The following is a 27250-nucleotide window of genomic DNA, read 5'->3' as shown; positions in this document are numbered from 1 at the left end:
TGCTGCATAGAATGCATAGGAGGGGTGTGTTTAGGACACTAACAATGGGACTACACCCAAGGGAGCTGAATGAGAGGAACAGTGGATAAATGAGTGGGCCAAGGCTTGTCTTTCAGATTTGGACACAACTTGGTTCCTCTCTGTGCAGACTCCTCATCACCCCTCTTCAGCATCAGACTGTACTGTTCTAGGGAGGGGAAGGAGTAATGGGAACTTCCATTCCTCTGGTTTTGGAGGAAGCTTTAATTTAGTCCCTTTGCAACTGACTGGGACTATCTCAACTGAGTTGAATGTAGTTCATCCCCTGAAGTGTCTTTACCTGAAACAAAAATGGAGTTAATAGTGAGTGGCCAAATTTCACAAGCTGTGCTATGTTTATCAGAGGCAACCACAGCAGAGAAGAAACCTATCTTGAAACAGTAAAATACTTAAATGCACAGCTCACCAGCTCCTACCCACCTCTGAGGCAAGTTCTTGGCTATCAAGGTCAACAGATCTTTGTTCTTGAATGAAGATTTCTCCAACTCACGTCAGAGCTCATCTTGTACAGATTTTCCTCCAGGCTTTTCAGGTGGCTTCAGGCCACCAGAAAAGACTGACACTTTCTATTCTTTCCTTGAAGCCCTGTTACTTACTTTAGTGCTTTAGAGTAACTTTGCTTGCAGCTCCTAGGGTTAGTCTAGGGCACACAACATGGGACTGAAGGAATCTCATAAGTCATCAGGTCTTGTCCCATATCACCATACACAATCACATCACTATGCCCCTTTTGGAAATGTGTGAAGAGCTTTATCCTAAAGGTAATTATTATTTTTGCCCCATGTTTCCCAAATAATAAATTCTCATATGTTTGTAAATAGTCTAATTTTCAGCTCTTACACACGTAGCCCTGGTAAAGCCTGGTAAGCGTTAACAGAGACTCCCTGAGCCTGTGATTTCTGTTACAATTCGGTGCGAGGGTCTGGGGCATTCCTTAGTTCCCACAGATTCACATGGGCGTCATGGGAAGCAGACGGGTGCGCTGGCTGTGAGGCGAGGTAGGGGTGCCTTGGCGGTGGGGGGACGGGACTTTGGTGCCCTACGGGAACCCGGCATTAAGGGCGTGGTACCGGTGCGAATATGGTTTGGAGATAGGTGTAGGCAGTAGCCGGGCGGAGCGGGGCTGGAAGTGACTTGATGCGGGTGCTTTATCCGTGGCGTTTCTGTGTGTGGATGCGGACACGAGGGAAGGGACTGGCTGCGGGGGGTGGGGATGGTCGGTACGTTGGGGTGTTTGGGAGGAAGGGGATATAGGCTGGTGTCCGCGTCTGGGGATGCGAAGAAGATGGAGGGGTGGGGTGGGCAGGGGAGGGAGAGGAGTGTTGGAACACAGTGGGGACAGGGGCGATGCGCGGGGCCAGTCGCGCTGGCGACAGCGTGGTGGGGCGCCGGGCGTGCGGGGGCGCCGGGGCCCCCTCGTGCGCCGGTACCTGCGAGGCCCGGGCAGGGGCCGCCCTCCCTCTTTCCTCCGCCGCCACGGGGCTGTGCGGGGCGGCGGCTAGCGGGCCCGGCCGCGCCGCCTGACGTCACCGGCCGGGGCGGCTATAGGCTGCGGGCGGCGCTCCCCGAAGCGGCGGCGGCTCCGCTCTGCGCCCTCACTCCGCGCTGCCGCAGCCCCCAGCGCCCGCGGCGCCCGGGCGCTCCCTCGCTGCGTCCGCCGGTGCAGGTAAGGGGCTTCGGGGCGGGCACCGGCACCGCGTGGTGCGGGGTCTCGCAGCCGGGCCGTGTATCCTTCCCCGCGGCAACTAGTTGGGGTGAGCGGGCGGGCGGCCGGTGGTGCCCCGGGATGCGGAGTAATTTGCGAAGTCGATGTGGCGGCGCGATGCCCCGTCCCTGTCCCACCACCCCTCTGCCGCACCCCGACAGGCAGCTGTGGCCGCCCAGAGCCCTGCCGTGGCGGGGCGCAAGGAGGAGGCTGCCGCAGCCTCCGGTGCGATGTTTTGGGAAGGGGGGAGCTGCGCAAGGGTGCCCCGGAGTGCTGATGTGTTCGGCTCCCTTTGCAGGTTGCTCTGGCACTCTAGAGCGTGAGGCTGAGCCGGCGACATCCCGAGCATTTCCAGCAAGCCCCCGCCAGCATCCCGGCACCGACTGAAATTCAGGCATCTTCAGAGAGGGGAGGAAGATCCTCATCTTCCGAAGCCTCCTCAATGAGTGCCAAGCTCTCAAAGGAGTTGAGGCTGCCCCTGCCACCGTGTCTCCTGAACAAGACATCAGCCACCTCCAACACCAGCAGCACCTGCATCACACAAGTGGGTCAACTCTTCCAGTCCTTCTCATCCACTGTGGTTTTAATTGTCCTGGTCACCCTCATCTTCTGCCTGATCCTCCTCTCCCTTACCACCTTCCACATTCACAAAAGGAAGATGAAGAAGCGGAAAATGCAAAAGGCTCAGGAGGAGTATGAACGGGACCACTGCACCCGCAGCAGCAATAGCAGCAGTCAGCATACTGGGATGGGAGTGCAGGGAGAGGCACCCCAAGGAAGAGACAGCCGTCTGGGAAGACCCTCCCAGGACTGGGAGATCAAGCGCCCTTCTCCCTCGACAGCCTCGAGCTCTCAGCCCACACGGGCTTGTTTGGACACTGCTGGTGAGGGGCTCCTGCAGACGGTGATTTTGTCATGATGGTTTGGGGGAGAGCGTGCAAAGGCATTGTTTGATGTTTGTAAATACCCGAGTGATTATTCTAGTCCCTGAAGAAGAAGAAAACATTGCTAATTCAAATGAATGAACAAGCCCATGATCCCAGCGCATGACAGATCACTTTGCGTTTCTCATTGACTCTGCAAGGAAAGGATGCATCTTTTTACTGGAGAAGGAGCTGCACAAATATCAAGTCATCTACCTGGACCAGAGGGTCAGGGATGAGGGGATCCTTTTTCCCTGGACATCATTACCCTGAGGACAGGGATGATCCCACTCTCTCGAGATTCCCGTTGCACCCTTTGTCACCATTGCATGGTGTGGGTTGGGGTGTGGGTGAGTGGTGTGAGGAGAGAGACAGGTCTGGTGGGTATCTTGGCACTCTCTGGCCCCTTGGAGCAGGATGACAGTCCACCCTGGTCTCTCCTTTTGTGGTAGGACCTATGCCTTTGTCCTACCCCACTCACTCCTTTCCAAGACTGATTATTTTGTGCCAAAATCATCACCCCTAGTTGGGCTTAACTGCAAATGCCCAACTTACCCTATCACACTGTGCTCCCCAACTGCAGCACTGAGCATCCCGTGGTCTAGGGAGAAAGGAGCCAGCTGTCTGCACAGAACAATGCCTCAGCTTTCCTCTCCCCTAAGCTCCCTTCATCTTCAAATGCCAACCCCCCCATCCCCATCCCCATGACATGAAACCCAAACCCTGTCGTGTTTTGTGTGGAAGGGCAAGGTGATGTGCAGTAACTTGCCCATCCTCTCTCAGGGGAGGTTGTCCTTGTACCTCCTTTTGGTCCTGAAACAAATCCAGTTCTGCACCAGGCACCCCGCACTGAATGCCTGCGTTTACAGCTTTGCCTCCCAGCAAGGAATTCTGCAGCAGTACAGAGCTGGCTTCTACTTTTTTTTAGGCTGATAAATATTTTTAACCCTTCTAATCCAGTAGACAGTTAGGGACAGACAATGCTTATTTCCCCCCCTTTCTTCTCTTTGGAAGAAACCACGCAGTTGTGCAAAATGTCTGCTCCTAAACCTTGGCAAATATTTTTTCAGAAGTGGCTGGTGTAGTATCGCCCTAGCAAGCACCAGGAGTGTTTTGACTGAGGATGGTAGGTGTGAGTGGCTGCTAGTAGTGAGTGTGTTGGGGGAAGCAGTGTCAAGTACAGAAATTGCAGCTTTGCTCGGTGATAGAATCAGTGACCAGTACTTGAAGGTGTTGTAACAGAGTGCCGTATCGAAACTTTGAAACATCTTGTGTGGTGTCAGAGCAGAGGCAGCTCTTTACTGTGCATAGAAACATAAAAAAAAATACAGCAAAGGAAAAGTGACCCTGAGGAATTTATTTTTGGGTTTTTTTTTTTTTTTTTCATTATTTGGAGTTTTGTTATGTTTGTGTTTTGTGGGGTTTCGTTTGGGTCTTTTGTTTGGTTGATGTTTGTTTTGCTTTGTTTTGTTTTTCTTTCTTGGCATTCAAAGTGATTTGAGGAGATAGTAGTAGTCCACAGTTTTTAATATTTTTTGTCCACCTATTCCCTCTCTGCTGTACTTTGCCTCCCAAGGTGGGTGTTGGGCTGGAAGAATCCTAGGCACACGCACTGGGAAGTCTGTGTCCCTAAGCCGGGAACAAACACCATTTAAAGTGGGGAAGGAGTGTGGCAGAAGTGCACCACAATTCTCTAACAGCCCTAAACTGCAGAGGTTTCAGGGCAGCCTTTCTCTTGACCAGTTTTATGCCTTTTCAGGCTTGCCTGGTCTGACAGGAGATTGCTGTTGAGCTTGGATCTGTGCCTACAGCATCTTAGGCAGCTACAGTACCATCCAGCTCAAGGAGGTGCTCCACCAGGTGAGGTTAGTGTGGGAAGAGTACTTGCGACCGGGTGGTGTTTTGCCCGTTGCAGTTTGATTGGATTGGTGGCTGCCTCTCCCCACCAGACAGTATGAGTGGATGCTAATGGCTAATTCTTCATTGCTGGTCAAGGAAATTGGCTTTGTTTTGTTTCCCCTAGTAAAAAAGGATGCATGAACTTTCGTGTTTAACCTCCATATGCAACTGCAGCATGGTATAGCACCACAGGGAATAGAGTTAGGACAATGAAGAGTATTCGGTGAACAATAATGGAGCTTTCTGGTCCTTGACCTCCACTAAATAGAGAGATATTACTTTCCCCTTTATTCTGTGCCTTTAAAAAAACCAAACAGACAAACAAATAGAAAACTCCCCACCAAACAACAGTGTATAATTCCAAGTTTTATAAAAGCAATAGGATGTTCCAAATCTCTCCAGTGCATTTCTGGTTGATGATTCCACTTCTTTAGTGTCTGAAGTCAGATACTCTTCCTTCTGCCTTGTGCACACAAGGCATGCAATAATTCCCCAGAAGTGTACTGCTTGTCACATCTCATTGCAGTTATAAAATTGCCCTATTTTTGAAGAAAGAAAGAAAAAAGGGACATATATATATATCTTTATATATATCATGGATATATGGATATATATATTATTTATATAATCTCAAGACACTAAAAGTAGTTGCCAAAATGTAACAAAATATGTTACCATGTAAAACTCTACCCTCTGTTCATTAGCTTTGATTTAACATTTTAATATCTCTGTATTTATGTAAATCTATGTAAATTATGTGGTCTATAAGTAAAATTTCATACTGACTTTAATTTTCTCAGAGCTGTGGGCTTCTTGTGGTGTCATTTAAGGCTTTTTATCTCTAACGTTAAAGTTCTACAAGGTCCAAGGGGTTATGAATTCCTCTTATCACAGGAACGCTGCAATAAGGTTAATGCGTACTCCCAAGACCCAGTCCTGTATTGAAGTATTGCAAGCTTATGAGGCTTAATTGAATGGTCTCAGGAGATGCAGCTGATACAAGCAGGACACGTAGGCTTTCATTTTCATGAAACAATAAGCGACCTAGGGAATAGATGTGGATTTTTAAAACGGAGTTTATGCTTGGAGGTTCTGTCAAATCAATTGCTTCAAAACCCTACAGCTACAGCTAAACTTCTGCACTTAGCATTCACTATTAATAAGGCTGATGCTTCTTTCCCTTCCCCCCCCCCCCTACTTAAATTAGAAAAGTGTAGGAAATTGTTCATATTCCTAAAGCATACATTTTCAGCTAACTGTGAAACTACCCAAAGGGTTTTGAATATACATATTTTATGCAAGTGTAATATCTATGTATCTGTATCCATATATTTAAATATTTTTGTGTAACCTTTTCTACGATATTTGATAGAGATGCTGGCTAAATGCTTGCACCATTCCCATGTGTAAGGAAGGATTTATACCCTCTGGATGCGAACATTCTTTTTCCTGTGAATTTGCACTGGCTTTGGCAAGTTACAATGGAGACCGGGCAGTGAGTGCTGACTGCTGGAAGAGCAGACGGACGTTGCTCTGCTAAGGGGCATATCCTGCAGCTGGATTTTCCTGGTTTCAAGTAAATTTGGGCTGGTTGGCCCACTAGCATCCTGCATGTGTTAAAATAGGAAGTGCTGTGGCATTCCACAGTTCCTGTACAGTCCAGCTGTTGTCTCACGGAAGAAGCACAAGAGCAGTGACTTGTAGATCCTAGAGAGAACTGAGAGCCTGCTGGACGAAGCAGTGGCAGCACTGGGACTGGATTGGGAGATGCATCAACAGTGCCTCATCCTACCTTCCCATCCTTGGAGCCTGCTACTTGCCCTGGGGCTTCGTCCAGCTCCTGCTGGCATCAAAGGAGTGGCTTCCACTGACTGTCAAGGGACTTGGATCCTGTCTGTAGTCCACATGGAAGCTGACAGCTCTCCATACCACCACCACTGGCCCTGCTCTGCATCCATCCCAACAGCCTCTGTGGGGATCGAAAGCACTGCATTTCATGAGGGCTAGGATGCTTCAGCATGGTAGCACCAGGGAAGCCACACTACTGCTGTCAGCTCTGCTTTGGTGGACTGAGATGTTTAGGTTTCTATGGAGTTCCTATGTGGATCATGAACAGGGAATGTCATTTCATTAAAATGCATCATTCCAGCATTTTTTTTTCCTGTGGAGGTTTGTCTACTGCAAATGTAGTCTTAGATGAAATTTGTAGTTTCTTCATCCAGACCTGTTTTCAGGTTTTGATACATCTCTCTCAGACATATATCTGTATATATGGATATATATCTTGAAAGAAATGCTGGGCAAAAAGCAAAGAACAGAGACTCCACGTTCTAGGCAGACTGTCATATGACCAAAAACTTGGAAGTTTTTGCTTTTTATTTTAATTAATTTTAAAGGCTACTATCTTTAATGTAAATAGCAAGTTACTGTGTGAGTAATGTTTTCCACAGCATTTCTGGGTAATTGCTACCTTGTTTCTGGAAAGCTTTGTCCAGTGTTATGAAGCAACAGTACTTTTCTTCTTTTAGTGATATGAATATGAACACAACTTCTATGTAGGGAGGAAAGAGAACATGCTTTAACTCTAGACAGGACTGAACATTTTTAAATACAGTTTAGCAGTTGGCTTGGTTTTGGTTTTTGTTCTTTATTTCCTTTCTAGTGTCTATTCTCTTTGCACGTTTGTATTTTTTCTATGGGTACTTGAAACCCTACCTTTTAGTGAGTGCGCAAGATATGAAGAGAAACGTGAAAAAAAATGAAGTAGGAGACCTTTTTTCCCCCCTCTTTTGTGTAAATAGCAGAATTTATGGCTTAGATACCATTTCATTACATCTATATGTATGGCATGACTCATACAAATCTTTACTAATCCTTTGTTTCATGTTAAAAATTAGAACTACTTTTATCCAGGAATGACTTTCTCAACTCTTTCTCCTATCTAAGTCTTTTTTTTACCCTGAAGCTAAGTTTTCCATCTGATCACTAAATGAATTTCTAGTAGAACAGAGCCTCCTTCTGTTTTCAGTCTTTTACATGTAGGTCTCTGGTCTGAATCTAGCCAAACTCAATAGTGTAGGAAGTGTGTTATGAACTTGAAAAAACTGGAAGGTGTATGAGCCTTGAGAAGAGAAGAGACCACCTGACAAGTAAACAGGTGAAATGTCTGGCAATGGTGATAGCTTTCCCATTCTGAGTTGTGGAAGTGAAGCCTCTCCATCCACTGGGTGGACCTGGGTGAAGAGTGACCCATTCCAGCCACAGCAGAGACAAATAGTAATCTCCTTCCTGATACCATTGCTCTAAACCATCATTTTCTATATGACACTAGATCTTGTTTCTGTAAATTAAATGTAATATATTTCTTACTCAAAGAAGTTTTCATCGCTTTATTGATACTATATGTTCTCTGTGGATAACTAGAACTCATTTTCCCCCCACTTTTAACCCAATACCTCCACAAGCATTGATTTTTGTATGAGTTAGAAAATAAATAAATATTTGAATCAGCACCCTGTCAGTAAAAATTGCCTTTATTTATATAATCCAGTCTCCCACTTGACTTTTCTTTGTTGTTTTCTTCCTTGGAGCAGCGCAACATGATCTGTTCATTATTTTACTTCTCTGAACGGGATGAAGAATTTAAAGTGCACACTGCAAAATACACAACAAAACAGGAAGATTTCACATTGTACAGCAGAGGAAAATCATGTAGGCTTTGTTGGTTTCACAGTAGTTCTTTATCCTCTGTTTTTCAGACCCCTTCCAATCAAGCAAACTTTTAAGCTAAAATCTTCTGGAACAATGCACATCGAAGCAGGTAGATTGCCTTTCTTCTATGGTTTGCTGACTACACAGTCAGTGACAAAGTACAGGTTAACACTTTTGAACATCTTGTAATCTAAAAATAATAAAGAGTCCTAGTGGACTATGAGTATGGTAAATAAGGGGTAAGGATAGAAGGTTAGAAGGAGAAAATATTTATGATACAATAAAAACAGCATGTGGTGGGGGTTCGAATTCATGATTGTAAATGAGTGCCTTTACCTTTTATTCCTGGTTCTGCCACTCACATGTTGTGAGGCGCTCAGCTGCCAGCCTACTTAGGTAGCAAGCAATATATTACTTACCTATGAAACAAAGATGTGGAATCTGCAATTATTCAGCCCAGACATGAACAAATAAACTGTCATATACATTAAAATGACTGATACCACAATACAAATTAAAAGAGTCTTTATGTTAATCACCAGGCGTGGATTATTCAAGTGCTTAACATTTGGCAGCAAGGTTCAAGTGGTACACTGCACAGCTGGGAGATGAATGGCTGGGCAAGATGCTTGAACAGTCACACCGAGAGGCTCAATTTAATTTTTAAGTTGAAGTGGAATTCATATTATGAAGGAGAGCCAAGGCAACTAATGTTTATTTTACCATTTCATTACTAATACTCTTTTTTTTTTTTCTTCCCCCCAGTGTAGATAACAGGCTTGTGTGGTTTTGAGCAGAGTGCTGACTATGTTAATAAGAATATAGGAAAAGGCAACTCTTGGTGAGTAAACTCACCACTAATGAAATTCATGCCAAATTCTCCCTGAATTCATCAGGGCCTGGACCATGCCCAAGATGATTTGAGATCTCACTCCCTGCTGACTGTCCATCCCTTGCCAGTTTCATCAAACATCAGGTTGCTGCAGTTGGTATTTCTAGGGCATACAGTTGTCTATTGTGCTTTGACTCACTGTCTTTACCCAGATCCTATGGAGGACAGTGGAGGATCACTTGGGGTTACCTAGACAGAGCACACTCATGCTTACTTCTCTAACCTGTCTGGTTAGACTTTCCATAGGACGAGCTATGCTGTCCAGGCTTGTTTCTTCTTTCCAAAGGGTTATCTCAGACTCTCTGTCATTACAAAAATTCTCTAAGTGATCACTTGGTTGATCTGCAAAGATACTGTAGGACTTTGCTCTCACCTTGATCCAACATTGTGATGCATTTGTTCCTATCAATATGGTAACAAAATCTCTGCAAAAAGGCAGAATCTTTTGAGGAAATGCTGGACTTCAAATAGTCTGAGAAATCCCAGCACACTTCCCAACAAGGTCTATTGGCTCTGGAACAATGTAACATTTCCTGATTAATCTGCCAGTCCTAGGCTACAGGTGGAAACTGCTGAGAAATCGTCGTTCTTTCATATCAAGAACACCACCATAAGGAAAAACCTCAGTTATTAGAAAGAAGACTATATAAAAGAGAAGATGTGGTGATAATCTGGGTATTAATATGCAATGTGTATGTAAAATCCTTGAGATGGACAAGGTCAACTGAATGTCTAGTAGCAGCTGACCACCCAGTCCACATTTTCCTCTTTTAAATCATAATTTGATCACAACCCATTCTTTGCTTGTGGACTTGAATCAGACACGTTCTCTTACTTTGCTGCTTAGATGGAAAAATCAGTCAGTGAGCCTCCTCTGCTTCTCTATGATCTCCAGATGGAAAAATCAGTCAGTGAGCCTCTGCTTCTCTATGATCTCCAGCTGAACTGTTTAAGATCTAGTTATTTTATTATAGAAATATTATTTCTAATAAACAGGTTTCAGCAACAGCATGGGGAAGTGTTTACTTTTAGTATGTTGTTCAATCCTGCAATGGTGATGGGTAAAGGAGGACAACTGTCCAGGTGATCATATTAAGTCACTGCAAAAGGTCTGTAAGCAATTATTGCATTTGAACACAAAGCAAGAAACATGTTAACCCCCAGACATTCATGACTATAGTGATGCAATTGCAAAGCATCTCGGCTCACCACCTGAGTTGTTTTGGATTTATGTATCCGTAGGACTGAGCTGATTATATGGACCATTGCCTATCTGATAGATCAGTTCCTCCTGGGGATGATGATGAACCTAGTAGAGGAGTGGGAAAGGTAGCTGAAATGTGACAGATGAGTTTTAGTACCACTGTTTGCATAGTGCTGCGGCCACAGTGCAGGGATAAGGGCAAATTCCTTGGGTCAGTATGTTTGAAAGTGAGAAAATAGTGCAGCACCATGCAACTCTTGGTATCAGATCTAGATGTAATATCTTTTATAGATGAAAACTTCAGATATTACAGCCTCCAGAAAAAACTCTCGAGATTGCTGCATTCCAATTAGACCTTTTCTTCTAACGTTCTGGAAATCAGAATCTCAAATTATGTCAAAATAAAGTGAGCAATGTGACACCATGTGATGAAGCTGTGCTTCTGAAAGACACCAGGCTGACACATCTTTATTTGTTCATAACCTGGGGACTCCACCAGAGAATCATTCTTTTCTACTGATGTGCACCAGTTGTTGCAGTGAGGGGTCAGGTGGAGGAATTCAGATTCCCTGAGCACGCAGTCCTCATTCAGTTCCCTCAGACTGATGAGGGTGGTGAACTTGCAATGGCAATAGCTGTTGTCAGGAGAATTGAAAGAAAACAAACGTTTGGAAACACAGGAATCTTGCTGGCATAGCACCAAGTGATTTGTTAAAGGGAAACTCTAGGATTTATTTCACAGTACCTTGACTTAAGTAACTTCTCAGCTTGAGGGGGATTCCATTACCATCCTGTATCCTGTCCATGGTCAGCATTCTTTCAGACCACTTTACCTGAGTTTGTTTGTTGACTTCGCTAACTTATTTTACTCTGAATCAAGTTGTGGTACACTTGCATGGATGTATAGTGAATGACCTAGTGAATCACAAGGGGACAACAATCTCTGGGAAGGCAATGGAGTAGTATCCAGCAGCAAAAGGGAGGGTGCAGAGGCACTAAACCTTTCACTACGCTTATGTGGGGAAGGGCTTATGAGTCCCATTTAGGCTATCTGGTGCTTAACATCCATGTCATGGATATCTGGGATTAAAATGTAGACAAACTGCTGTGGATGTGGAGCTTCATCTGACTCCTGAGTACTGTCACACTCCATTGCCACAATGACCACAACCTTCACATTTCGTAGAGTCCAGCCGCATTTTCTTGCTATCTCTTTGAGTGCTTTGAGTGAAATCACAGAATCACAGAATTTTAGGGACTGGAAGGGACCTCGAGGGATCATCTGGTCCAAAGCCCCTGCCACAGCAGGATCACCTACACCAGATCACACAGGAACTCAATCAGGCAGGTGCTGAATATCTCCAGAGAGGGAGACTCCACACGCACCCTTGGCAGCCTGTTCCAGTGTTCTGTCACCCTCACAGTGAAAAAATTATTCCTCCTGTTTCCATGGAACTTCCTATGCCTCAGCTTCCACCTATTGCCCCTTGTCCTGTCATTGGACATCACCAAGAAGAACTTGGCTCCATCCTCTTGGCACTCACTCTTTACATATTTATAAACATGAATGAGGTCACCCCTCAGTCTCCTTTTCTCCAAGCTGAAGAGCCCCAACTCCTCTCAGCCTGCCCTTCATGTTTCCCCATATTTTCCCCTGCTCTCCTGTATGTCCAGCCCCATAGAGTGTCTGCAGTTCTCACTCCTGACCTGGCTGGCATGCACATAGCATGTAAAAAGCTGCATGGGTGAAGGTGAATTGATCAGTGCAGACCAAGTCCCAGTTATCCCTGCCTTTCTCTCCATGCAAATGCCAGCATGGGCTTGACTCCCAACCCAGCTATCCACCATTCATCTCTCTGCTCTTCTTTCAATTATAGATGAAATTAGTCAGTGTATGCCAAAACTGTTGGGTGAGAACCACTGACAGGCAGTTCGGCAGAGAATGTGCCTCCCCAATAACGCAGGCACTAGTGAAACAAGTTATTTTTCACATATCATGAATTGTAAGTAAAATTCAAGACTTTTCTGCAGCCTGAGTCATAGTTTTGAAATGTTTGGATTTGGCAGTGCTGCTCAACATTATCTTTGAAGCCCATCTGTGCTGTTTACACGCTCTTTCTTCAACCCCCAGGCATTGTCTGTTTCCTTTGGTTCTCCAGACTGTAATCTTTTGAAGCAATAAATTAGGGGTTTGTTTGATAATTGTGAAGGTTGTGTGAAGCTTGCTCGGGAGGTGAATCATAGACTTCTAAGACTGAAGAGGATCTGGAGGCCGACAGCTACAAAATTATCTACAGTCTATCACAAACAGGATTTTTAATCCAGCAATGCACATCTCCTGCCTGGCAGGTCCAGTGGCAATGAAGCGTTCCCTTTTCAGAGAGTGGTAGCTGATATCCAGCTCGCAAGCAGTAGTGAATCCAGCTCATACTTTCATGAGTTGTTCCAGTGATTACAGAAGTAGACTAAAAATAAAGGGGTTTGTTCCTTCAAGGCAATATTTTTTAATATGCAGAGTGAAGTTAGCATATGCAGCATTATTAGGCCAGTATTAGAACCAGACATCTGGCAAGGAAGGCAAGCCATCTGTGAAAATACAGCTCCTATTACATGTAATAACCCAAACAATGCCGCAGTTATAAATTCACAGCACTGGGAGTGTAAACAAAACTGTGTCCTGGGGGGAAAAATATGGGAAAGTGTTACATATGCAACCAGGTACTACTTGGAAGGTGTCAGCTGAAATAGATGGGATGTTTGTGGCCACTGTGGAATTTTGCCTCACAGAATAAACTGGGTTTAGAGATTTATCATTCTCTCTCTTCATTGTTTCCCCTTTATTCCAATGTCTCTTTAGCAAAAAAACCAAACTTGTGCTGAACCTCCAAGTATTTGTCTACACCTCACTAATAGGTTTTCTTTTTCTCAGTCTGACACTTCATTGAATGGATCAAGGGCTGGACTGACACCCTACTGAAGTTAATATGAAGTTTCTGTCCCCTCCAGTGGACAGGGGAAGTTTAGGCTCAGGGTGAGGAGAAAGTTCTTCACAGAGGGAGTTGTTAGCCATTGGAATGTGCTGCCCAGGGAGGTGGTGGACTCACCATCCCTGGAGATGTTCAAGAGGGGATCGGACGTGGCACTTGGTGCCATGGTTTAGTAGTCATGAGGTAAGGGTGACAGGTGGGACTTGATGATCTTTGAGGTCTTTTCTAACCTTATTGATTATCTGATTCTATGATGATTCTATGATTCTATTCTATGATATAAGACATATTCCTGATGCATATCTTATAGTCAGGAGTGTCTACTCTGCTACAGACCTGCTGTATCTGCAAGTTCAAATAGCTTTTTACAGTTAAGCAACTGAAAACTACTTTACTTGTAGATTATAGAAGTATATTTTCCAAAGAAGGTTTAAGACCATAGAATTGCCTCTAATATTAAACTTCTTAAAATTAGAGTTAATCCAACCATTTTATAACTTTTTTTTTTTTTTAAGGCTAAAGTTACAGGGATCTCTAACTGAAGAGGAGAAACAAATAAAATTTGGTAATATAACCCCCTAAAGGTATAGACAATTTCATTTTGCCTAAGAGTAGCCTTATTTCTTGTCATCCTTCTGCCTATGAAGGGTGCAGTGGTTGTAGTGCTAGCAATCAGAAGTTTTATTCATGGATTTAAGGGGTTTTGCAAAATAAAATCATCAGGCTCTAGGGCTTTGCTGCAAAGGGATGTTTACTCCTTCCCTGCCTCTGAAGACAGTCACCTTGAACTTAGTGACCAGGGAGAGGTCCAGCAACAGCCAATGTGAAACCTGGGTGAAAAACATGATGAAGAAACTCGGAGTTGCCCAGGCTGACTGGATACAGCTGGGTGATTTTGGGCTTGAATTTGCCCTCCTGACAGCCAAGATATTTATACTGGTCCTGGTGCAATGGGAAAACTTAATCAGCCCTTTCCTTCCTTAGCAGGATGCGCACAGAGGCTGCATGTGGTCCACAGCTTTTTGCCTTTATAAAAATAAATACATTTAATAGATGTGCATGATATATATGGATATGTATGTGTATTATCTTTATATACACATAAATATAAATATATAAATATAAATATACACACACACACACCCCCATAAAATCTCACACATATATTTTGGTCTGATGACTCCTCTTGAAGTCCAAGACTCAAATTTGGAGTTAAGGAGGTTTTCAGAAAAGTTTGAGGTTATTTGTTTCCTAACTGCTTTCATCTGTATTCTCAAGAAAAACAACCCTTCCACCAAAAAACAGTTATTAAAGTTTCTGGTTATTTATAAGAGTATAAGCAAGTGGCATCAAAACAATTCTTTGCCATCTGAAGCTGAGAAGTAATCTTCATTTTGATTTGTCCTAAAGGAAAAGGAATAACATTCATGCTATTTGTGAATATATCCTAGCTGTCCAGATAGAAACAAGGCAACGTACCAAAGCAAGCTGGCATTTTTCTTTTAATTGATAAATAATTCAGAAAACAGCCACAGGATATTGTAGAAAACATGCCTTGTAGTGAGAACCTAAACAACTCAATCTCTTCTGCTTACCTAAGAAAAAGCTGAAAGGTCATATGAGCACAGTCCTACACAGGAAGGAAATTTTTCATGAGGAGCAATTGGTTAGACTAGATAAAAAAAACACCCTGATGTGACACAGTGCAGAAGCTGATTCTGTATAATATGGAGAATGTATTTGTTAGTAGAGATAATCATAGAATCACACAATCATTACGATTGGAAAAGACCTTTTAAGATCAGAGTCTGACCGTTTTCTAACTCTACCAAGTCTGGTGCTAAACCATGTTCCTCAGCACCAAATCTGTGCATCTTTTAAGCACCTCCAGGGATGGGCATTCAACAGCTTCCCTTGGAGAGACTCTTCTGGTGTTTGATAATACTTTTAGTGAAGAAGTTTCTTCAAATATCCAATCTGAACCTCTCCTGGTGCAACATGAGGCCATTTCCTCTCGTCCTGTCACTTGTTACAAGGAGAAAGAGACTGACACTCTTTTCACTACGGCCTCTTTTCAGGTAGCTGTAGAGAGCAATAAGGTCTCCCTTCAGCATCCTTTTCTTCAGACTAAACAACCCCAATTCCTTTAGCTGCTCCTCATAAGGACCGTTCTCCAGATTCCTCACCAGCTTGAACTGGGCTCATTTGAACTGTTTAAGTGCACATGCTGTTCTAAAATGTCATTGCTTTCTAAAGAATTTACAAGGTTAATGCCAAGATTTTTACTAAATAATATTCCTCAGTTGGTTTTTTTTTTTTGTAGGAGATAAGATAACTGTATCACTTTCCTTTAGTCTGCAATCTATTTATCCACAAACCACTTTTTTTTCTGCCATAAAATAGGTTCTTTTGTGTGTCTGTGTGTGAAGGACAATGGGGTGGTGTTTATTGGTTTGTTTGTTGGCTTTTCCCCAGAAAATTGCACAGGATCTACAACAATAATAAAAAATAATGCACATTTTGATGTCAGATGTATTTCTGTTACAAGCTGAGCATTTCATGGAGGTGAGACTTTCTCTTGCTTTCTCATAGCTCACCTTCACTGCTGCGTGAGACATTCAGCTGACAGAGGACTTTCAATATACCTGACAAATGCTGTTTGGTGAATAATGGTAAGGGCTGTCTCAGGCAATACTTTGATCTCCTCTCCTACAGATTTTGTTTCAAGAGATGAACAGAAAGGTTAAAAAATGTGTAAAGAAAGCAATTTGGGGAAAGAGACTATCACTGGATTAACTCAGGGTTTTGAACTATAATTAAGGTTGGTCATAAGCTGAAAATATTATGGGCTCCACATATGACCTTTCTATAGAACAAAGACCAAACTTTACAGTTTACTGGGTAGGATCAGGGTAGTGGCCCTCTAAAATATCCTCCAGTGGTGCTCTCTGTGTGCTCTTGGAAATCTTCCAGAGCAGTGGGATGTCTAGTGTTCAAGTTTTTATGCAGAGTTGTTGCATCGGTTATCTGAGCCTGTATTATTCCTTTGCATGATGTTTGTTGTACGGAGAGAAGAAAGGTATAATCCAACATCATACTGAAAGAAAATGGTCACCTGTCCTATAAAAGTGGACTTGTAAGTACATATTGATTCATGAGAAGTAAATAATAGTGTGAAGTAAGGCAGTAAATACTCTTGAGATTTTTTCTGTTGCAGCTAACCTCATGGTCAGATGCAGAAATTGCTTTCTAACTCCTGAGTGAGGCAGGTCAGATTCAAACTGCTAAAGCATTGTACTTGTTGGAGGAAAGGATAAAGTAACTGTAAGACTCAAAGACTTTGTGCAGTGGGAATATTGTGATAAGTGGAAAGGAAGCTATGGAATTAACAACAACAATAGCAGCAACAGCAAACAAGGGTGGGAAACTTCCAGGCTTTGCTTCTCTGGACGATCTCTCTGAGCTACTGGTAGTGTCTGATAGCTATGGGCAGATGAAGCAGCAGATTCTGGGTACTTTGGGAAACAAGATGCATTGGCTTGGTTTTTAGTGCATGTCCAGGATCAAACAGCAACTAGGTGTGGGAATTTAGATATATCTTTGGGAGCATTGCCTGCTTAAGCCACGTAAATCCTTTGTTGAATGGAGTCCAATTAATGCAGTAGGGTACAAGACCCAAAAGATGCAGAGCCCAGGCCTTTGAATAAATCTAACTTTAAGCATAGACCATCTTCCCTGTGTTTGAGCTAGTGAAAATCTTCTCCACCTCCACCTAATTTTATACACTTATTAAAAGAGTGGCTTGTATCCTTGCATAACCCCGTATCGTAGCTCATATTTCCTTGCAAAACAGATGTATTCACTCCCCATGGTTTTGTCTGTCTCCTTTTTAAATCCAAATCTATAACAAGTTTATAATGATGTGGTTAGCTATCTGTATAATATGAACTGTAAGCTCCTCTGGGTAGTGACTTTGTTCACATGTACCAGGCACACAAATGGTGCTGTATAAACACAGAGGATATGCCACTAATAACAGCTCGTTTCAGTTCCAAGGGTGACTTATACAAGTAGGGGGTATTTTAATACTGATTGCTCTGAGGAATGTCTTCCATGTAATGCAAAGTGAGAAGATCATTCTAAGTGTATGGAATTGTTTGTGACACTAATTCAGTCCCAGATGTGTTGAATTGTTCCATTACAGTAGGCTGAGGAGCTGAAGCCATTGTAAACGAATATGGTGGAGTTAATGCTCTTGTTTATAAGGGAATTAGAACACTTGTTGAAATGTTGTCAGCTGAGTTTAATTTACAGTGGATTTATTAAGCATGAAACTCTTGGATGAGGTTGTGCTGTCCTGGATTTTCCTTTTCCAGCAGTATTGTATTTCCATTACAATGTTTCCAGCAGGAGTGATGTTTCTTGCTCACTGAAAACAGCAAAACATTTGTAAATGTCATTGTCCATGGGACAGTGATGTGCTCTTTTAAAGGTTCCTTTCTATAATAAAAGTGACCTCAATTTCTGTCACTGCTCATAAATGACACAGCTTACAAGCTGTCCGTTCTGCTGCAGAGTTGCCAGCAGTGGCAAAACTGGCTGTACTCAGCTGGCGAATCACATAGTATGTTGCCCTCCAAAGCACAGCATAATGGTGACACTGGTCTGTAAATCACATAGTTAATGTAAAAAATACTGCATATTTTAGTGTGAGCTGGGGGCATGTGATACACTTACAACCCACGACACTGAAGTCCCCAGCTGGTTCATTGGGTGGCTGCAGCTTGTAGATTCTCTGTGGTAACCAGCTGCCAGCACATCTGGTGTTGCACAAGGACACCCATTTGTGTGGCTGAAGAAAAAGTTCAGATCTTCTGCTTAAGGCCAGTCTGGGTTTACAAATTTCTCATTTATCTCTGAGACTCTCCTATTGACAAGTCATCTGCATCCACTACTGACCTGGTCTTGGACCACCTGCAGAGGACTAGCACCACTGAGCCCTTGAATTGCAGCACTGAATAGCCTGATGGTTTTGCACTGGTCATCTGGCAGGATGGTGAGATGCATAAGAATGGGTGCTTTAAAGCTATTGAGGTCTCTTCCAACCTTGTTGATTCTATGATAATATCTGAACATGCCAGAATAATCTACTCAGTTCAAAGGACTCCACGTATTGAGACTTTTTCCTCCTAACTGCCCATGCAGTGCTTCAGGTTGCTTATTAGAGCAGTTAGGCATATAGAATATTAATAAGAAATATGCTGCTTTTCTATTACATGAAATGGACAGTTTAAAATTCAAATACTTCATAATATATTTATTTAGCTATTTATTTTCAATTGTGAGCTGCTAATAAAGGAAACACATATTCAAGAACTCATCTTAAAGGACAAGAACTTAAACCACTGTACAATCAATAAAATGTCAATGCCAGTATTGTCCTGGATGGTCATAAACTGAGCATGTTTATGAAGACAAACTGCAAGATTATGGCACTGGAAGTGTGAAACTTAAAATCTGAATGGTAAAAAAAGGACCTTGTTAAAACCAAAAGTGTTTTAAAAGGACAGCTGTAATAAGGGCAAGTGTTTGTTGGTCTTTTCTTCATGCACAGCTTTTGCATATATGATAGAATAGTATGATCAAGGAATAAGAGAAAATAGGCCTAGAAGAAATATCACCAGCTCATCAAGCCTGAGCTTTCCTTCCTGCTGTACCAGAATGAGAAACCTATTTTTTCATTGGTGAGCAGTTCATTAATCACTGATCATGTATTATTACAGTCAGTCATTATAATGTCATGTATAAATTCTTCAGTAATTAACAGGACTAAACTGCAGGGCCTCATAGAAGTCTGAGGTGTGCTTTGATGTACCTTTTTCAAAGGACAAGGCCACAGTCTCTATTTGCAAGTGGCACTCAGCTTTGACAGAAATGTCCTTGGGGAACTGAAACCAATTTGAGATGTAAAGTGTTGGAGGTTCTTGTCAGAGCGGGTCAACAAAGCTGAAAGACTTTCTTGTTGTAGTTCTGGGGCCAGTGCATCTTCCTACCAGCCTGGAGTGGGTGATGATAAATAATTTATCATTTCAGTTCCTGAATATTTTGAAGTCTGGACTGCCTGAAGAGGTGCAGATTTTGCATAGAATAGAATAGAATTAGCCAGGTTGGAAGAGACCTTTGAGATCATCGAGTTCAACCTATCACCCAACACTATCTAATCAACTAAACCATGGCACCAAGTGCCCCATCCAGTCTCTTCCTAAACATCTCCAGTGATGGTGACTCCACCACCTTCCTGGGCAGCACATTCCAATGGCCAATCACTCCAATAGCTTTTGAGGGGAAGGAAAACTGGTGGCATCGTATCATCCTTAATAAGAGGTAGGGATTCACATTTAGGAGGAAGACCTAAGGTCTCCACAGTCACCTACACTAAGGATGTGCAGATTTTAGGGGAATGCAAATTAGATTTGTGTTCTTTCAAAGGATAATAACAGAGGTATAAAGACTCTTAATGTGAATAGAATGCCTAGATTTTTCTGGGTTTTCAGCTAGATCAGTTCCCTGATCTGACCCACTGTGCATCCACACAGCAACCTGAGCTGGCACAAGAGAGGGAATCATGGAACCATAGAATGTATCAATTGAAGGGTACCCTCAAAGGTCATCTTGTGCAGGGACATCTTTAGATCAGATTACTTGGGGCTCCATCTAACCTGATCTTGACTATCTCCAAGGATAGGGCCTCCATCACCTGTGTGGTTGGGGTCAGAGACTAGCAGGTAGAGATATCCCTTTCCATAACAGCCAAGACTTAGGTCAGCTCAGCTCAGTTATGGTGTCTGAGTTAGATCTTCAGGGACTCACAGCTGGCTCCATAGACATAGTATGGGGGCTGACTTCCAAATGTGAAAATCTTGTCCTCAACCACTGCCTATTTCAGTTTTATTGCACACATTGTGGCATTACTAGCACTTCTCCATGTAAGGGAAATATCAGACATAGATGAGCAATGTTTGTGAAATGCCAGACTCTATGGAAATCTGGAATAAAATGACACCTTTGAATAAAGCATCAGATTCCTGCATGCTGTATCACTAAAGCTTTTCAAGCAACCCACTCAATGTGTAGCAGGTTATACTTTACAATGATACTAGTGCCAGAAACATTCAAAGGGACCTCTGGGAGGTAGGTGCAGGCTCTCAAACTCCTTTGCAGCCACTTGACCCACAAGTTTACAATCTGTATTTTGTGTTCCTGGAGTACTGAGTACAATAGATCTATAATTGAACAGGACAATTTCTGTGTAGAAGCTAGTGCAGCAGCAGTCATAAATAATAGTAAAAATAAACTCAGCTTCCAAATGGCCTACAGACAATAACACATTACAGTATCACAGTATATTAGAGGTTGAAAGGGAACTCAAGAGATCATCGGGTCCAACCCACCTGCCAAAGCAGCAAAGAAGTTTCTTTTCATGTTAAGGTGAAATCTTCTATGTACAAGTTTGAACCTGTTGTTCCTTGTCCAGTGCACCACCAAAAAGAACTTGGCCCCCTCCACTTGACACCCACCCCTCAGATATTGATAGACATTGACCAAGTCTTCTCTTCTCCAGACTAAACAGCCCCAGGGTTCTCTTCATAGGAGAGATACTCAAATCTTCTAATCATCTTCATGGCTCTCCATTGGATTCTCTCCAGCAGTTCTCTGTCTTTCTTGAACTGGGGAAGTATGGAAATTAGAGCTGTTCCTTGTCCCTATCTTCCATTTTCCTCATGGGGTAAAATACTATGTGAATCTTTCATGTCTTACATTTGAAATATTGGACTCACATTTTTTATGGCAGTGATTTAATTCAGTTCATCTTAGAGATGAGGTCACACTGGTGGATACAAAAATCTCACCAGGAGAGGAGCTGCAGTTGTTGACTCGGCTGTGAGAGAGGTATTGTGATGATGATTATATACTAGAAGTACCAGAGTGATTAGATTACATAGAATCATAGAATCAACAAGGTTGGAGAAGATCTCAAAGATCATCAAGTCCAACCTGTCACCCAACACCTCATGACTGCTAAACCACATCCAATCCCCTCTTGAACACCTCCCTGGGCAGCACATTCCAATGGCTAACAACTCTCTCAGTGAAGAACTTTCTCCTCACCTCCAGCCTGAACCTCCCCTGGTGCAGCTTGAGACTGTGTCCTCTTGTTCTGGTGCTAGTTGCCTTGGAGAAGAGACCAACCTCCTCCTGGCTACAACCATCCTTCAGGTGGTTGTAGACAGCAATAAGGTCTGCCCTGAGCCTCCACTTCTCCAGGCTAAACAATTCCAGCTCCCTCAGCCTGTCCTTATGAAATACCAATTATTTTTTATACAAAAGCTAAACATGAAAGAAAACCTTCATTTGTTCCTATTTAATTTTTCCTTCCTGCATGCTGAGCTGAAACTTTGGGCGACTTGGAGTGCAAAGGTAGAGCGATTACTAGCACATAAAAGACAGCATGACAAACTGACATTACCATAGAACAACAACAGAGGAAAGTACATCCTGATCTTTGAGATCTCTCCTATGGCAGGCAAACATGCCATTTTCTCTCTTTTGTGAGCACATCAAGCTCAGTTGGTTTGTTGGGGAAAGCAAGGGGAAGAAGCAGAAAAAATCTGCAGCGTAGCTGAAAGTTCCATTGTTCATAAAACTACCATTCATAATTTAATAGTAATGATTAGAATGACTGGTAACAGGAGTTTGGGAAACATGTCAAAATAGAAATGAAAGATAAAAGGAAGCCTAAACATAAAGCAAATTTACAGGCTTATATTTTCTGCAATACCACAGAATGGCAGTGGTATTTTTGTTCAAATTCTTTCTTTCAGGTAGAATTTCTTAGATCTTAAGCACAACAAAAATGGAGAGAGCAATTTTATGTTTTATTTACAAAGGAACAGATTTATGGAATGCTTAGACCTGCTAAAGAAAATCACTTGTCGAATGTAACCAATACAGTATGATCCTTTTTTCATCGCTAAGACCTTGGGTGGAAAAAAGGTTGAAATATAAATCCAGCAGGTCAGACTCAGGAAAGAAAATTAAAGAGTTGTCTGTGGCCTTCTGTTAGTTCCAACTGTTGCCTGGTAACTGTCTAAAAATTATCTGTGCATCACCTGGCTTCTAAGGACCATGGCATCACTAGGAAACATGACATCTGCTGTGACTTGCATTGAAAAGGAGAACTTCAGCGCCTAGTAATTATGATTTTATTTGGGTTTTTTTTGGCATAATCCAGGAATTTACTCAGCTACACAGCTGAGATGCTTGTGTTTTCTTATGGTAAAGTAATTTTAAATATTGCATAAGCTACAAACAAAACTTGTTTCAAAATATGGAAATTTCAGACAATTTCTGCTGGACTTTTACAGTTTCTTCTTTCTTTGTTTTTAATTTCTTTACTAATATTTGCATGAGACTAGAACCTGAAAACAAAATGCATTGACAGAATTTGTGGTATGATTACTGAAATGGAAATCTGTCAGGTATACTTAGATCACCTAGAACCTGGACTAGGTTCATAAAAGAATCTGGGTTCAAAAACTGTGATGAACAGATTTTAGGGGCAGTTCGTACCTGCTATTCTAATGTCAGTACTGAGAAACTGTGAATATTTAGATGGGTGGGAATACATGATGCAGGTATTTACATGGGTGAAAAATCTGTTCTGCAAATCATAGACCTGTTTAGGTGTGAAATGACCCTTGAGACTCAATAGGATGGGGTGCTTGGTGCCATGGTTTAGTTGATTAGATGGTGCTGGGTGATAGGTTGGACTTCATGATCTTGAAGGTCTTTTCCAACCTGATTAATTCTATTCCATTCCATTCCATTCCATTCCATTCCATTCCATTCCATTCCATTCCATTCCATTCCATTCCATTCCATTTTGCTGAATCACAAATTTAACCTGGGCCTGCAAAATGCTCCCCTCTTTTATGCTTCTGACTGTTGACCACCGGATCTAGAGGCACTGCTCAAAACTTACTTCAGTGTATTGGGAAATCTGGAGGGAGATGAGGTGTGGTTCCCCCCCCCCCCCCCCCCCCATCATGCACTTACAGGCACTGTGTCAGATTATTGTGCAATATGCATCTTAACAATAATTTTCCATGTTTGCAGTGCTCCCCTTTGCAGCACCTTGGAGAGTTCTGCACACACCAGTTAATTAAGCTTCACAGTACCCATGTGGGTGCATTGTTTTATTGACTTAATTGTACAAAAGGGAGAAGGGATTAAGCCACCTAACCAAGGTCACTTTGTTAATTAACTTTAAAAGTTTGTTTTAGAAAAGGGTATGCACATCATGAAGAAAAGTGAGGAAAAGTGAAACTCATCTTTCCATAGTTTAGGTTTACTGGGTATCACAGAACTACTTGAAAAGTCTGTGATTTTGGTAAGCTCTGAAGGTGCAGCAGTCAGAGCACTGACTTCCCTTGCTATAATTTTTACTCAGCTTTCCTGAGAGGAGAAAAATCTCACCTCTCCTGTCTGCACTGCATGTCCTGGAGACAGCATCCTACATGAAGGCCAGATAAACCTATACATATGCACTATGACAGAGCGTCACGGAGCGCAATGGTAGGCAAGGGAGTTACAGTAACCTGCAGAGAAGAGCCTGGCTCTATCCTCCTGACACTCACCCTTCATATATCTGTGTGAGATTGCTAGTGAGTAACAACCTTTTCTAGCTGGTGAGGAGGTGATGTGATTTACAAGCCAGAGGAGTGTGTGTCTAGAAGTGAGGCAATATGAGGAGCTGGCCACTGAACCAGGGGATCAAAGCCAATGAATGACTCAAGACACCATGAGAGCTGAGCAGATCTCTGTGCCTGATGGCACATGAAGGCAATGGGGAGAGCAAGGATCTGGGGCTGGCTACAGCATAGTATCACAGTATCACAGTATCACAGTATAACAGTATAACTGTGTCTGTCTAAGCCCAGTTGCAAGAAGTATCCACACTGTGTGCACAAGGAGGTCTGTATCAGCATCTGGACTTGGACTGCAGTCTCAGGGGCTCATATGTCCAGGTGCCAGGAACTGGGTAGACTGAAATCCAGTGGTCACAGATTGAGTGCCTGAGTCCAGCTCCTGGAGGGATCCACATCATAAATTAATTTATGATTTAAAATTAATATTTTTTCCTGTTAACCGACCTTCATTGTGAGCAGTCAGAGAGGGGAACAGTATTAAGGCCAGTGTGCCTCTGTTATTCTGTGTGGCTGGCACTATATATTGTATGTGTGTGTGCTCACCTGTGGGAATACACACTCGGCCTCAGAACTGGCTGGACCTGGGGAGATGCAGTTGAGCTATTGATTCAGTGGACAAGGACAATATATATATATGTGTATGTGTATACATATCTATATATGTATATCATAGAATCATAGAATCAATAAGGTTGGAAAAGTCCTCAGAGATCATCAAGTCCAACCTGGCACCCAACACCTCCTGACTACTAAACCATGGCTTCAAGTGCTACGTCCAATCCCTTTTTGAACACCTCCAGGGAAGATGACTCCACCACCTCCAAGGGCAGCACATTCCAATGGCAAACAAGTCCTTCTGTGAAGAACTTTCTCTATGCATGTCTATGTGTATGTGTGTGTGTGCCTCACCATTTTCCTTACGAGTGAGTAATCCTATCAATCAGTTGAATTTTTCAGGTGGGAAGAGGGGAGAAAACAGCAGTGGTGAAAGGTGAAATCAGCCATCTCTTTTGTCACCAAGCACCTCTCTGCACAGCTGAGTTATCCTTTATCCAAAAGGTGGTATCAAAGGACACAGGTAGCAATTTGTTTCAAAAAGATCAAACAGCATTACGTCACAGATTCACCAAGGTTGGAAGAGACTTCAGAGATCATCCAATTCAACCCATCACCACAGACCTCATGACTATTAAACCATGGCACCAAGTGCCACGTCCAATCCCCTCTTGAACACCTCCAGGGACAGTGACTCCACCACCTCCCTGGGCAGCCCATTCCAATGGCTAACAACTCTCTCTGTGAAGAACTTTCTCCTCACTTCGATCCTAAACCTCCCCTGGTGCAGCTTGAGACTGTGTCTGGTGCTGGTTGCCTGGGAGAAGAGACCAACCCCCTCCTGACTGCAACCACCCTTTATGCAGTTGTAGACAGCAATGAGGTCTGCCCTGAGCCTCCTTTTCTCCTGGCTAAAGAACCCCACCTCCCTCAGCCTCTCCTTGAAGGGCTTGTGCACATCCTTCAGAAAGCTGGAAATGCCTCATTCTGCAGTGTTAGGAACCAGTCTTATATATGGCTTATAAAATTTTCCAAGCCCTATTTTCTAGCAAGTAACATTTATCTAAACTACTTGGAGAGGAAAAACTTTAGTCAGCAAACTTTTTCTAGCATCAAATCTTTAAAAGCAAGCAAATGGAACATTTTTTTTTCATATTTTCAAGCTTGCTCTTCATGTGCAGGGCAGAGATTGTGTTGAAAACAAAATTAAGAGAACTTTTTTTTTCCTTCAGAAGGAGGATGTGAGGTTGAAACCAAATAACTATTATTGCATTGAACTTAGGAGTCCCATGTGTATCAGTACAAGCCCTTTTTTTACATATTCTTTGCACAAAACCTCTGATGACAAGCTATGTGATAGATAAATAACAGCCCACTCATTCTGATTACAGCTTTCCGCTTCTCTTTTGGAATGACTGCCCCAGTACCTTCACATGAGGGGACTAAAGGGCAGAAAAAGACAAACAGCTAAGAGGAAAATAACCAAGCAAAAGAAATGGTGACTGTAAATTGATGCAGTGAGTAAAGAAAGGTCATTCCCCATCACCATCGGCTGCTGTGGGGAATGACTTGAAACGGTTCCAGAAGAAAAGGATGAGACAATGTCCTGTTGATTCTGTGCTACGGGCAAGGCTCTTGTTTACTAAGTAAAGCCCTACATTTACAGCCCTTTTAGGACTTCTCTGTGTTGACACACAGGGCCGCAGCACCTCTCCTATGGAGACAGACTGACAGGCTTGGAGCTTTTCAGTCTGGAGAAGAGAAGGCTCTGAAGAGACCTTATTGTGGCCTTCCAGTGTCTTAAGGGGGCCTACAAGAAAGCTGGGGAAAGACTTTTTAGGAAGTTGGGTGCTGATGGGACTGGGGGCAATGGAGAAAAAAAAAAAGTAGGTAAATTCAGACTGGGTGTTAGGAAGAACTTCTTCACCATGACGGTGGTGAGACACTGCAGCAGGTTCCCCAGGGAGGTGGTAGAAGCCCCATCCCTGGAAGTTTTTAAGGCCAGGCAGGATGGGTCTCTGAGCAACCTGATCTGGTGTAAAGTGTCCCTGCCCATGGCTGGGAGTTGGAACTAGATGATCCTTGAGGTCACTTCCAACCCTGACAATTCTATGATTCTATGACACATATGCAACTTTTGCAGCATACTCAGCAGGGAAGTTTTGGAGCACCTCATGCTCAGTATGCTGCAAAAGTTGCATGATGGCTGATCAACCATGTTATACCTGGACACTGATTCTGATTTTGAGCTGTGACTAAGCTGGATTGCATTTCTGGCCTGGCTCAGTTCCTTGGGAATATGCCCATGGCACAACGTAAATGCTGGTAGGAATATCCACTGTAGCTGTAATTGGCTATGCAATATTATCTCCTGATTATCGTCTTGTGGAACTGTAAAGCCAGGGTGGTCTGAAAAACCAGTGCTTGCTATGGCATTGTGACAATGGACCATATCTGAAATACAGGCTTATAACTAAAATTTTGATGGTTCCCTCCTGCTGTGTCAGCTCTTGAATGAATTTCTGATTAATTTTATAGGCCCTGGTTTTCACTTTGCAGTATTATT

At 43.0% G+C, this 27250-nt stretch overlaps 1 protein-coding gene across 1 annotated transcript; it reads left to right on the top strand.

Moving 5' to 3' along the window:
• The first annotated feature begins 1565 nt into the window (after positions 1-1565).
• Positions 1566-3997, top strand: C10H11orf87 (chromosome 10 C11orf87 homolog). The gene is made up of 2 exons (XM_054164654.1): positions 1566-1705; positions 2043-3997. The coding sequence occupies exon 2, from the start codon at positions 2187-2189 to the stop codon at positions 2661-2663; it is 477 nt and encodes a 158-aa protein (XP_054020629.1). The 5' UTR covers positions 1566-1705; positions 2043-2186; the 3' UTR covers positions 2664-3997.
• The last annotated feature ends 23253 nt before the right edge of the window (positions 3998-27250 follow it).

The sequence above is a fragment of the Dryobates pubescens genome, chromosome 10 (genome assembly GCF_014839835.1).
Source record: "Dryobates pubescens isolate bDryPub1 chromosome 10, bDryPub1.pri, whole genome shotgun sequence".
NCBI classification, from domain to species: domain Eukaryota; kingdom Metazoa; phylum Chordata; class Aves; order Piciformes; family Picidae; genus Dryobates; species Dryobates pubescens.
The sequence above is the reverse complement of the archived record's forward strand: the minus strand, read 5'-3'. Positions and strand labels throughout refer to the sequence as shown.

What these genes read in the sequence shown, in the direction of transcription:
- C10H11orf87 (XM_054164654.1), top strand. Translation starts at nt 2,187, where the DNA reads ATGAGTGCCAAGCTCTCAAAGGAGTTGAGGCTGCCCCTGCCACCGTGT.